The following is a 14231-nucleotide window of genomic DNA, read 5'->3' on the forward strand; positions in this document are numbered from 1 at the left end:
TTTATGCTCTACCCATCCTTATTTCTTCACTGGGCCCTCAGAACTCTGCTCATATTCTAATAGAAGGTTGATTATGGTGCATAATCTATTTACGTCTCTTTCTCTCTGTTTAGACTTACTGCTCTTCAGAAGTACAAGCAGTGACTTAATCATCATTGCACCATGATACTTTTTTTTTTTTTTTTTTTTGGTACCAGGGATTGAATTCAGGGGCGCTCAACCACTGAGCCACATCCCCAGCCCTATTTTGTATTTTATTTAGAAACAGGGTCTCACTGAGTTGCTTACTGCCTTGCTGTTGTTGAGGCTGGCTTCAAACTTGCGATCCTCCTCCCTCAGCCTCCCAAGATGCTGGGATTATAGGCGTGCACCACTGTGCCTGGCTGCATCATGATACTTAGTTGTCATATTAGTTAAGAGTAAAATATCAACCATCATGGATCTTAACTAACTTTACTGGATAGTATACCTTTAATCTTCTTAGTGCTTAAATCTGCCAGGCATTCTTCACTTTTGTTCAGTAAAGCCCTGTTCAGCTCACAAAGGGACTGAAGCACCTACTGTGTGCTAGGCATTGCGTTGGCACTAGCAATGCAAGAACAAATGAGGTCTGCCTCTGCAAACTGTGGCAAGAGAACAACAGATAAACAGCCTGTCACAGTTCTACTAAGAATTGTGTGATAGGTGCTTTGGTATGGGAAGCCCAGGTTGGTTGGAGCCATAAAGAGTTCCTAGAGGCACTGGCTTCTGAAACTTGAGAAAGAGAAGCAGCAGAAGGAGAGTGGTTATAGAATGATGTGAGAGAATAAAGATTCTCTGGGTAAACTGTAGCTTGTTCAGTCTGATTAAACTAAGGGTAGGGCTTGAACAGAGGGCAGGAAGAGTTAAAACTGAACCTTTTAACCAGATTTTGAAGGACCTTATGCTATACTGAAGATTTAAAATTTTATCCTGAAAGTGGTGGAGAAGCACTGAAGAATTTTAAACAAGTTTCAATCAGATTTATGTTTATATTTTGTAGCTCCCGTGTTCCCCTCCCTCTCCCTTTTCAACTGTTATCATATTCATTCTGGTTCTTTCCCAAAATTAGAAGTGTTAATTTTGAATTTTTCCTGTTTGTTCATTTGGAATGCTGTTGAACACTTAGCATTGCCTATATAACTTTTTATTGCTAATCTTCTGTGGAAAAGAACAATTATGTAGACATACCTATCCATTCTGCCAATATTCTCTGTGTAACATTACTGCTTAAATTTTAAGATGGTCTTCTCTCTTACTAATGTACTATTCCAAATTGATATTGTATCTTATTAATAAACTTTTGTCTTGAGGGTGTATAAGAGAGCCTACAGTGACTAATAAGAACCAAAGGCAGCTGGGCATTGTGGGACATGCTGAGTACCAAGAACTCGGGAGGCTAAGGCAGGTGAATCACAAGTTCCAAGATCAGCCTCAGCAATTTGGTGAGACCCTGTCTCACAATTTAAAAAGGACTGGGGATGTAGTTCAGTGGTAAAGCTTTCCTAGGTTTAATCTCCGATTACTGCCACCCCCACCCCAATCCTGCCAAGCTAGAAGTCTAGCAAGGTTTGGCAATTGTTTTTTTTTTTTTTTTTTTTAAAGGACATGAAATCCCTGTTGTGATAATAAAGGATTAATTATGTGATTAACTCTTAAATAACAGTACATTAATTATTTAAATAGTATTATATATCAAGATTATAAATTGCTTTGTTTTTTAAGTAATTTTAAAATATGTGACAGACTTTTGTAAATTAAACTGGAAATTTGAGGTTTCTGTCACATCTGCTTTACAAAAATTTGTTTTTATTGTCACTAAGCAAAGTTGACCAACTTGCCGAGCACAGTGGCACACACCTATAATCCTAGTGGCTTAGGAGGCTGAGACAGGAGGATTGCGAGTTCAGAGCCAGCCTCAGCAAAAAGCAAGATGCTAAGCAACTCAGTAAAACCCTATCTCTAAATATAATAAAAAATAAGGCTGGGGATGTGGCTCAGTGGTCAGGTGCCCTGAGTTCAATCCCTGGTAACTCCACCCCACAATTGACCAATTAGTTATTTGAAATTTAGCTTCAGCCATAAACCTTGTTGGAGCTTAATTTTCTTCTGTATGAAAATATTATACTTTGTATGGAAATGAGACAATGAAACTCATTAATTTATACATTCATAATTATAATTAAAAATATCATGCTTGTGTTAGATGATTTTTTTTTCTTTTCCCCAGCACTGGGGATTGAACCCAGGGCCTCATACATACTAAGCAGGTGCTCTACTGATGAGCTACATCATCAGTCCTTTTTAAAATTTTTATTTTGAGGTAGGGTTTTGCCAAGTTATCCAGGCTGATATTAACCTACAATCCTTCTGCCTCAACCTCCTGAATAGGTGTGTGCTACTGTGTCTGGCTATGTTAGATGATTTCTAAAGCCCTTTTCTGTTTTGTGGTTTTTATATCCTTCACCAAATAATTTTCTCCAAATTATTTTCCATGTAGTGCTCACATGGTCTTCTGAAGAAGCCATGGGTAGCTGTTGTAGCTGTCCAGATAAAGACACTGTCCCAGATAACCATCGGAATAAGTTTAAGGTCAGTAAAACCGGTTGAGCTATATATCTCACCACCTACTTGGATGTACTTCTTTTACTTAATATATCTTACCTTTTCACTTTTATCACTAGACTCTCATTTGCTTCCCTCCCCCTATCCTGCCTTTTTTTATGTGAATAAATGATGACATTTTCTTACTGACAATATGAAATTGTATTAGTCCAATTTTCATTAATATGACGAAATATCTGAGGCTAAATAATTACAAAGAAACTAGGTTGTTTTAGTCAACTTTTGTACTGCTGTGACCTGACTAGAAAAATTTTAAAGGAGGAAAAGTTTGTCCCCTGGAGTTTCAGAGGTCTGAGTTCATAGATAGTCAATTTTGTTGTTGTGGACCTGAGATGAGGCATAATAACATCATGGCTAAAGAGTGGAGGAGGAAACAGTTCGAGACAAGGCCTCCAGGAAGCAGAAAGAGAGACACTGCAGAGCAGGGACAAAATACATATCTTAAAGGCACATCCCCAGTAACCCACCTCCTGCAGCCACACCCTGTCTACAATGTACTGATTAGGTTAAGAGTCATGACCAAATCATTTCACCTCTGATCTTTCTTGTGTTGTCTCAAACACGAGCTTTTGGGGGATACCTCGTATCTAAACCATAAAAGAGGTTTATTCAGCTCACAGTTTTTGAGGCTTGGCTCTGGCCCACTTGACTATACCACCTCATGGCAGATATAATCACAATGCTGGGAATGCATGCAAGAAATTTACTTTCCAAGACTGAAATCTAAAGAGTCACTGAGCACTAACTGAGGTCCCTCAAGAACTACCTTAATGCCGTCTGAGGGCATGCCCCAGTGTTAAGGAGCACCTCAACATCGCCACACTGTAGACGAAGCCTCTGACGCATGAACCCTTGGGGACTAGCAACATCCTAACCATAGTAGGAATCCTTTTTTATTTTTCATTTGGTCTTCTGTATTCAATTAACCATACAGTTCTGGTAATACTTTCTTTAAAATGTCATTTTATAAGTGCCTTTCAATTTCATCACCACCTGTTATTGTAACAAATACTTGAGATAAATCAACTTATAGAGAATAGGTTTATTTTGGCTCACAATTTTGGAGGTTTCAATCCATGATCTATTTGCCCCCTTGCTTTGAGATTGTGACAAGATAGCAGTCCATCATGGCAGAGTACATGGTGGAGCAGAACTACCCACCTCATGGCAAAGAACAAAAAGAAGGAGGAGGAGGAGGATCTCAGTAATTTACTTCAAGGGCACACCCTTAATAACCAGAAGATCTCCCACTAGGCTCTACTTCTTAAAAGGTTCCACTGCTTTCCACTTGTGCCCCAGGCTTGGGTCTAAGCCTTTAGAACATAGGTCTTTAGGGGACACTTAAGATCTAAATTGTAGGGCTGGGGTTGTGGCTCAGCAGTAGAGTACTCGCCTAGCATGTGCGAGGCCCTGGGTTCAATCCTCAGCACCACATAAAAATAAATAAATAAAGATATCCAACTTAAAATATATATATATATTCATATTCTGACAATATGAAATTGTATTAGAAAAAAATATATAAAGAAAAAGATCCAAACTGTAGCACCACCTTTCCATTATAATTTTCATGCATACCTAGATGATTTCTTAATTGTACTTTATTCCAATCACCCTGTGACCCATCCTATAGTTGCCATCCTATTGATCCTCTTTCATCATTCATTAACCTGTTTGCTGCAATTCCTGTGGTATTTTGTTACATATAGGCTGAAAGCACCCATAGCTATTAAGTGTCTCATAATCTCTGCTCTAAGTCATAGCCTCTGGATTACACTAACCTAGTTTAGGTCACACCTCTCCTACTTTATAGTTTCGATCTTGGGCAGGGTACTTTATCACTAAGTCTTAATTGCATTTTAGTTTAGGGTTGTTACAAGGATTAAATGAGAAAAATATACATAAAGCACTTTACCTTGTCCCAGGGCAATAACTTCTCTATAAATGTTACCTGTTATTCTTAGTCTTGGACATGCTCAACAGTACAATACATTTCTTTACCTGAACTCTGTGCCAGTCTTATTTTGGTCTCTTTGAAAGGTATCTTCTTTGTTCTATTTTAGCATTACATATTCATTTTGTGTCCTACATCTCCTAAGCAACCAGATTTTCCCTCTTATTTGATTTCCTGTCTAAATTTAATTTTACCCCATGTCCAACTAAAGGCCCTCCTTTTCTTATATAAAGGTTTCTCCAATAACTACAGATGACAGTTGCTACCTTCTACAGTCTCTGTTGCATTCATTTGTCAATTAATAATACAGAGTTTTGTAGTGTCAACTTTGTGTTTGTGTATCTTGTTTCTCCAGTAGGAGAGTAAATTCCTAACAGATGTGAACTAGGCATTATGCTATTACACATTTCTGCCCTATACACACACATTAGTTGATGAATGAACAACAAGCAAGTAACTGAATCAATCAGCAACAGTGCATTTTCCTGATGAATTGGTGAAATGTTTGTATGACTGTCATCTTCTTTTAGGTCATTAATGTGGATGATGATGGGAATGAGTTAGGTTCTGGCATAATGGAACTTACAGACACAGAATTGATTCTATATACCCGCAAACGTGATTCAGTAAAATGGCACTACCTCTGCCTGAGACGCTATGGCTATGACTCCAATCTCTTTTCTTTTGAAAGTGGCCGAAGGTGTCAAACTGGACAAGGTATTATCATATTTGAAATATTGTTTTTTAGTTATTTTATATACAGTTTTGAAATTAATATTTACTTTTCTCTTAAAAGAAAATTCCCCAAATAGGTGGGTTGTTAAGAAAAAATATAACAAACTTTGTATTTATCAAGCATGTATTAAGCACATTTTCTATGTCAGAAATTTTGACTTGTGTTAACTTTAAGGGGTAGGCCAGTAAGTGATTTTTTTCCTGTTAAATTGACTCAGTATCTATATTGTTTTTATTTGGGGAAAGAACCTAAACTTTGAGTTGAACGGAACAGGTTTTTTTGTTTGTTTGTTTGTTTGTTTTGTTTTGTTACTTACTACTTAAATGGTCTTGGCAAGTTATTTGTCCTCTCCTGAACTTTATAAAAGGGGAATGGTAATACTTATGTTACAGATAAACAAGATAACGAAATAACTCTTAACAAGGGCTTGTTAAATGGTAAAGGATTACCTTGTTAATGGTGAGCTGAGCTCCCCCTGCTGTAAAAAGCAGAGTGGAGTAAGTGTAAACATCTTGTCTGCTTTGTTTTAGGTCATGTCTTTTAAATAAGTGAAAACTTTTCTGAGAACTCTATTATTGGGTTTATGTTTTGAAAAAGGGAATATCATTAATTTATCAAATTTATTTAGAAGGCCTTTTTTGCTGTTGGCAAAAGAAATGTTTTCTTGACAATTTTGTTTTTGACAGATGCTCTTATAACTTTTTTAAAGGTGTGGTTGCCATTTTTCCCTTTGGGCTTATATTTGTAGGAATCTTTGCCTTTAAGTGTGCCCGTGCAGAAGAATTATTTAACATGTTGCAAGAGATTATGCAAAACAATAGTATAAATGTGGTAGAAGAGCCAGTTGTAGAAAGGAATAATCATCAGACAGAATTGGAAGTACCCAGAACACCTCGAACACCTACAAGTAAGTAGCATTTTTCCCTCTCATAATTTGAATATTAGACTATGGGAAATATCAGATATAAGCTGTATATTATGAATATTTTTATAGCACTAGAAATCACTATTTATTTATAGAAGCATGTTTATCGATTTTTAAAAACTGTTAGCTATAATTATAAGCATTTTAAATATGTTTAAAAAATGTTTATCTAAAATATGGGTGGGGGAATGTTGTTTTTGCTCTAATTTCTGTATGTCTCACAAGAAACCTCTTTCTTAATCCTTAGTCAGATTAGATTCTTATTCATTTTTATTCTCTCTGCCCCTACCCCCGTATCCCTGCCTTCTTAAACCAATAAACAAAACTTAGCTCCAGGGTTTGCTGCTCAGAACTTACCTAATGGATATCCCCGATATCCTTCATTTGGAGATGCTTCATCTCATCCTTCAAGCAGACATCCTTCTGTAGGAAGTGCTCGCTTACCTTCAGTTGGTGAAGAATCTACACATCCTTTGCTTGTGGCTGAGGAACAAGTAAGCATGTGCTCCTGTATAACAGTGATGATGATTGTATGTAAAGTGTTATGCTAATTCTTGAATATTTTTCTACTTTTACAGTCAACAGTTGAGGAAATTAACGTATTTGCTGTCATATCTCAAACATGTACAGGTTATCAGGGAAATAGCATTGTAGTAGTTTGTGGGTTCATAGAAAAGGTGTATCTGTAGATTGAGAAACTTGTACTTAACAGTCAGTTTCCATTGTAATAATCTCCAATGGATCAAGAATTTATGTGGCCTGATATGGTGGAACATGTCTGTAATCCAGTTGCTCAGGGGCTGAGGCAGCAGGATTGCAAGTTCAAAGCCAGTCTCAGCAATTTAGTGAGTCCCTAAGCAACTTAGCAAGACCCTGTCTCAAAAAAATATATAAAAATGATTGGGGATGTGGCTCAGTGGTAAAGCACCCCTGGATTCAATCCCCAGTACTAAAGGGGAAAAAAAAATTATGCTGCTTTTCATATCTTAATCTTATAATCACTGAACTACTAGTAGAAAGGTAGATATTGTTGATGTTGTTATGGAGCTAGGTTTCTGACTATTCTAATTTTCATTTGTGGAATGAAACATCTGGTTGACCATCATCTATTTATTAACTCACCTTTTGTAAAACCATAAGATTTTTCAGCATCAGAGATTTTTAGTGTTTTTAAAGTAAATTTCTTTGTGTTCTTTACATAGTAAACAAGTTCTTACATTGTTTATTTTGATTATATTTTTCCCCAGTGTTGCCTTTCATTCTTAAATCTTAAAAAATTTTTTAGACTTCCAAATATTTTTATATCATCTCTCCAAAATGCCATTGAGCTTTTTAAAGAAGTGATTCTTTCTTTCTTCTTTTCTTTCCTTTTTTTTTTTTTTTTTAAATAGTGATGATTTCTTACTGTGTGTTATTTATTTTATATCTTCATTTTAGGGTTTTTCTCTATATACAATAGTCAGATAATCAATAAATAGTAATAATTTTATCTTTTCCTTTTCAATACTTGTTATTTCTTATTCTTGAATCATGTTTAATGCACTGATAAGAATTCGTAGAACAACAGCAAAGTGATAATCCCTATTTTATTTCTGATTTTTTTAATAGAATGTTTTTCATGTTTCACCATCAAGTGTAACACTGCATGTTAAAGTAGTTATTCATTTACCAAAGTAGGAAAATATTTTAGATATTTTTATAATTCTCCCCTCTCCCTACCTGGTTTGTTTGTTTTTGGGGGGATAGTACCAGGGATTGAATCCCAGGGCATTTAGCCAAGAAGCCACATCCCCACTTCTTTTTATTTTTTATTTTGAGACAGGGTTTTGATAAGTTGCTTAGGTCTCAGCCTCCCAAGTCACTGGGCTTATAGCCACCATGCCTGGCTCTCTGCCTTTTTATTAGTTAAAAAAAAAAAAGGTGCAAAAGTCTTAAGAGTAGATTTGAGAGCTGGGCATAGTGGTGTGTGCCTGGTAATCCCAGCAACATGGGAGCCTGAGGCAGAAGGATGGCATGTTCGAGGCTAGCCTCAGCAAAAGTGAGGCCGCTAAGCAACTCAGTGAGACCCTGTCTATAAATAAAATACAAAATAAGGCTGTGGCTCAGTGGTAGAGTGCCCCTGAGTTCAATGCCCGGTACCAAAAAACTTTTGGTAAAGTGATGGGGTCAGACTTTTAAGTTTTTAGTTATTTATTTTTAAATAAGTTACTGATTTACTTTGTTTCATTTTAGATACATACCTACGTCAACACTACAGGTGTGCAAGAAGAACGGAAAAATCGCACAAGTGTGCATGTCCCATTGGAGGCAAGAGTTTCTAATGCTGAATGCAACACACCAAAAGAAGAACCAAGTAGTATTGAAGACAGGGACCCTCAGATTCTTCTGGAACCTGAAGGAGTCAAATTTGTTTTAGGACCAACCCCTGTTCAGAAGCAATTAATGGAAAAGGAGAAACTGGAGCAACTTGGAAGAGATCAAGTTAGTGTAAGTGGTGCGAATAACACAGAATGGGACACTGGCTATGACAGTGATGAACGAAGAGATGCACCCTCTGTTAACAAACTGGTATATGAAAATATAAATGGGCTATCTATCCCTAGTGCCTCAGGGGTCAGGAGAGGTCGTCTGACATCTACCAGTACCTCGGATACCCAGAATATCAACAACTCAGCTCAGAGAAGAACTGCATTATTAAACTATGAAAATTTACCATCTTTGCCTCCAGTTTGGGAAGCCCGCAAGCTAAGTAGGGATGAAGATGACAACTTAGGACCAAAGACCCCATCTCTAAATGGCTACCATAATAATCTAGATCCAATGCATAACTATGTAAATACAGAGAATGTAACAGTGCCGGCAAGTGCTCACAAAATAGAATATTCAAGGCGTCGGGACTGTACACCAACAGTCTTTAACTTTGATATCAGACGCCCAAGTTTAGAACACAGGCAGCTCAATTACATACAGGTTGACTTGGAAGGTGGCAGTGACTCTGACAACCCTCAGACTCCAAAAACACCTACTACTCCCCTTCCACAAACCCCTACCAGGCGCACAGAGTTGTATGCTGTGATAGACATCGAGAGAACTGCTGCTATGTCAAATTTGCAGAAAGCACTGCCACGAGATGATGGTACATCTAGGAAAACTAGACATAATAGTACTGATCTGCCCATGTGAGCCTGGAAAGCATTATGTTGTTTGCACCTTTGTGAAGTTTTTTAAAATGAAGATGCAAGTGCTTCATTTTCATTTCTACACTAACTCCTTTTATAGACTGATAAAATTTTTTTCTGAATATTTCATGCGCATCTTTAACTAAAGGGAATTAATGTAGAGCAGGTACTCCTTAAAGAAGACTAATTTCATTATATACTACTCATTATTGTATAGCAGCATTCCCATTTTCACAGTGCCTATTTAAAATGAGAGTTGAAATGAATGACATGCTGGTTGATTTTTATTCAACATTCTGGACTTATGTGTATCTTTCATGTCTAAGTCATGGTTGGCATTTAAAACTTTTTATAAAGCCTCTTGATAATGTGCATTGCTAACACATAACTCTAGGGCTTTGAAAGTAATATTTGCAGATTCACTTCACAGTATGTGGCCTCCAGCATGTTAACCTGAGGAATCCTTTATTTCACTAGTTAAAGGCTTTTTGACTTGAGCCAAAACATATGAAAAGGAAACAGAAATACCACACCTCCTTTGATAGCAGTCAGCTCCTTTGCCTTCAGTGTTACTAGAAAGAGTCTGTGTCATGAATATAGTTTGCTGTTGGTGTGTGCTGAAAGACAGGCAGGAGATAAGATTTTCTGTTTACTCATCTCATGATGTGATTTGAAGGGCATGTTTGGGTATCTTACTCAGAATTACAGTAGGCTTAAGAATCAGTCTCAGGTCACTTTACCCAAAAACATTTTTTGAAAATCTGAACCAAGATCTGTTGAATTTTCTCTCCTATAGCTTATTGGTGACACATTGTTTTCTGGAGGCTTTTGTGTCATTTGGTTCCCATTTAACTTCAATTTCTTAGTGTTTGGGATGTCATATTTTGTTGTTTAATGTCTTTATCAATTTAAAATGTTTGAGTTTGTATATAGTTTTGAAATTGGATTCTGTGTTCATTGTTTCTTAGTTTGCATTTTTGTCAACTTATGGTTTTGAAGGTTCATTTGGAACTTACTGTTATTCTATAACAGAGTTGTCCTTGTCCAGTATTTATTTATATGCTATTTACTTTTTAAGTTGAAAAAACCATTTTCTCAATTTTAAATTTCTCTTCTGTCTATATGCGATATCTTTAGCAGCTGAGAAAAAAAGAAAAATCCTTTCAACATGCAAAGTTCCCTAAAGGTACTGTGTTTTCTCTGTGGACACTCTCCTCAGCACTTTAGCAGGGATTCCCTCAGCTACATTGCTGCAGTTGTACTCTTGCTCACTCTGCTGTTCCTTGGCTCTGCTGTCCTTTCACTTGTAGTCAGATTTCTGATTATCCCTTGATTTCAGTGGAATGTTAATATTGTTGCCAGCATAGCAGGTACAGTGGAAGTCTTGTAGTAATGAGATTGTGTCATAATTTAGAGTTTAAAATGAACGGAAGTTTATATATATTGAGGAGAGTTCAGAAGTCAAACTATTGGAAAATCAATGTTCCATATTCCAAAACACTAGAAAATACAAGAGAAGATTGAGTAGAAAGAAGGTTGGGTAACCTTGCAAAATATTTTATTGTTTTTCTCTAAATATGAGGAAGTTTGAGATTGTGGTCTGGATCTACCAGATGTAACTAAGGTTAATTTAGTAAGAAAACATTTCAGTTATATAACATCCAATTTATCCAATAAATAACCTAGTGATAGAAGAATGAATGGATTAGCAGAACAATAGAGTGGGACCATTATTAAAAAAAAAATACTACAGGTATCTTTTTCGTCATTTTCAGTGCCATTATTTTATTAGCATAGCAAGAATTTTGTCATCCCCACCCCCACCCCCCCACCCCCCGCACCGTGAACTTGGTGCTTATTAAAAGGTTCACTGTTCTCTTAAAAAGAGCAGTGGTGTAGATGTTCAGTTTTCCTGATTCCATTTTTAATATGTTGTTCCATTTTTATCCTTTCTTCTGAGTAGATTGCTAATTGTGCCAAATTTATGTACTGGTTTTTTGTAATATGGAAGAAGAATTATTATGGAACCAATGCACATGGTTTTCTCTGAAACAAGCAGTCAAGGCAGAATATAAATCTCTGTTTATTCATTTTGGAGGTTGGTTACTTTATTTTTTCCCTCATCTTTTTTACTTTTTCCTCCAGATTCTAATTTAGTTTTTATATTTTTTTAGGTAACTAAGATAATCAGTACAATTTATGCTTTAAATGCTGTGTGCTTTAAAAATGAAAATGGGACCAATTTGTCTGCTAAGAAGTTGATTTTAAGGTACTATAAGAATATTAGGAAGAGATATACAACTGGTGTTAATTCTGGATGTCTTCTGGAAGTCACCTGTAATCCTATTTAATGAAAAGTAAGTTAGAATACTACTTGTCCTTCACAGTAGTCTAGTAATGGGTAGTAAGCCCTGTCCTGGAAGAATGTACCTATTACCAGGTGCATTTTAGATTGCAATATTTTACTGGCATATAATTATGGCCATATGTCTCTGATTTTCTGAGACTAATCTAATTTTAGATATATGGTTTTGTTCATTGAACATGTGATTCTACTTTTTGGCTTTGGAAATATAATCATTGTTCATTTGGGTTTCCCAGTAGAACCCTCTTTTATCCATATTGATCATAACAACATTTATCCCAGACCAGGGTTGGAAGCTGATATGGGTATTACCTATGTTTTTCTTAGTGTTTTATTTCACAGTTTGATTTTCCTTTTAAAAATGAAAATACGGTGCCTTCCCTCTCTCCAGGAAGATTGGCAAAAAGTTCCTTTTATTGACTGCTGCTGTGGAGTGATGAGATACGCACTTTACTCTTGAAGACTCAGTAAAAAGCTTTTCACTTCTCAGTATATCCAGAATAGATTGCATGTGGGACTTAAAAAAATTTGCCAAGCAGTTTTTGTTTTTATAGATATTAATGTTGACCCTCCCTGCCCCCAGTTCAATGTTATTAGAATAAGTCAAACTGATGTTTATCTTCCTACCCACTTCCCAAACTTTGTGGCACAGTATATAAAAATGTACCTCAGTAATGTTCTGTTAAAAATGGGACAGGGGCCTTATGTTTTCATAATTTACAACAATGTGCCATCAGGTGTTTGCCTCAAGTTAAAGATTTTTAACAAACTGACAAGTGCTTCCCAGTTTCCCCCTGTGCTGTTCCTAACCCATAATGCCTAAGTGTTTTGTGCAATGTGTAGTGTGTGTATAAATACATATATTTGGGAAATAGACATACCATCAAAGGCATCATTCAGAAGTAACTGATGTATTGGCATCTCATTCATATTTCTGATGTGTGAGGTATGTGGTACTAATTACCTTTTCCTTGATGTTTGCCAAATTTGAATAAAGGCATTGGTACGAAATTACAGAATGTATAGAAAATGTTTTTGGCTTGAAAAATTAACAAATATTTTATGACATACCACAATATACTCTGCCCAAACCAGCACCCTATCTATCTTTTCCCTGTTCTTTACATCTCTGTTCCCCATCCTTACTTCCTCATTTTTTGGGGGTATAGCATTTCTTTTGTAGCATCATTATGGTTGCAATTTATGACAATTGGGCGATATAGCATGGAAACAGACTGGTATCAATAGTACAGTAGTCACCAGTGTGCCACATTTGCATTAGTAAATGCAAAATATACGTTTTATAAAGGACAAACTTTGTGTTATGTTTTTATTTGCATTGTATAATATTGTAAGATTATTGTATGTCCTAATTTGCATAATAAATGTTTTTTTCCTACATAAAGGCATAAATATAGCAACTTTGTATAAAGGTAGCTTATTAGATTTTTAATTTTTTCTTTTATAAAAATTGTCTAACAGTGGGACTACCATTGCCAAATTGTATATGAAATATGAATTTTACCCCCATAATTAATTTCTTTTAAAAACATTCCATATTTCTCTAATAAAAGACATAAGTGATACTGTACTATGCACAAATTGTATTTTAATGCTGTTTCATATCAGCATTTAAAATTTTGGTTTGCATTTTTAATCTTGGCAAAACTTAACCACTGTTAATTTAAATAAAACTTTGTTGTATATGTAACATCATTTGCCCTCTGTCCCTTCCCACCCTTTGTTCTCTATTTCTCCCTATCAGTGCCAACTTCATACATTTTGTAGCATGGCAATAAAATACAACTTTTACACTGAGGCCGAGTGTGGCTTTTTGGAGGAAGTGGGGTTGGGAGGATTGCCCTCTAGTTGTTCTTTGCATATAACTTTTTGCTATATAAGCCATGTTATCAGACATGAGAAGTTATATATGATGTAAACATGCTTTTAAGGACAAGTGTGAATGTGCTTTTAAGATTAATTTTTGTCATAACAAATAACTAATTTTTTTATCTTTGGAAAAGTCAGATTCTTGAAGTACAATCAAACCTTTATTAACTGGAGTACTTAAAGAATAAGCTAATAATTGAATTTTGTTCAACAAGGGCTAAGCAACACATTTTTAAAATCCTTATTTATTGTAGAGTACTAGAAGACTTTACTGTTCTAAAAATTATAATATGTAAAATGTGGTTTAATCTTAGATGATGTAGCATCTTGCAATGCCTTACTGTTGTCATTCTGGCATAAATATCCACAATGAGGTACTCAAGTTGATACTGGAAGCTGAGCTGACTATACACTGACCTTAAGCATTCATGAAAACTGCTTTGTTGAATAAAATCTGATCTGAGTTCTTATGGTCACTTTCCCCTTCTTGCCAAAAGTAGATTGCAATAAAACCCAATAAAAGTTTGGTTGGATACCTA

General features: G+C 35.8%; 1 protein-coding gene across 3 annotated transcripts in view; it reads left to right on the forward strand.

Annotated features, from left to right (window-relative positions):
• Frs2 (fibroblast growth factor receptor substrate 2) overlaps window positions 1-14231 on the forward strand; it is a 126425-nt gene extending 112194 nt beyond the window's left edge. For all 3 annotated transcript variants that reach the window (XM_046430680.2, XM_046430681.2, XM_058574644.1), the window contains 5 exons: window positions 2519-2610; window positions 5128-5314; window positions 6082-6240; window positions 6589-6752; window positions 8491-14231. In XM_046430680.2, the coding sequence (XP_046286636.1) occupies window positions 2519-2610; window positions 5128-5314; window positions 6082-6240; window positions 6589-6752; window positions 8491-9441 (1553 nt within the window). In that variant the 3' untranslated portion in view covers window positions 9442-14231. The remainder of the gene's footprint in view (window positions 1-2518; window positions 2611-5127; window positions 5315-6081; window positions 6241-6588; window positions 6753-8490) is intronic.

The sequence above is a fragment of the Marmota monax genome, unplaced genomic scaffold, assembly GCF_021218885.2.
Source record: "Marmota monax isolate L192 unplaced genomic scaffold, Marmota_monax_Labrador192_F-V1.1 WCK01_AAM20220418_F8-fsc00056, whole genome shotgun sequence".
In the NCBI taxonomy this organism is placed as follows: domain Eukaryota; kingdom Metazoa; phylum Chordata; class Mammalia; order Rodentia; family Sciuridae; genus Marmota; species Marmota monax.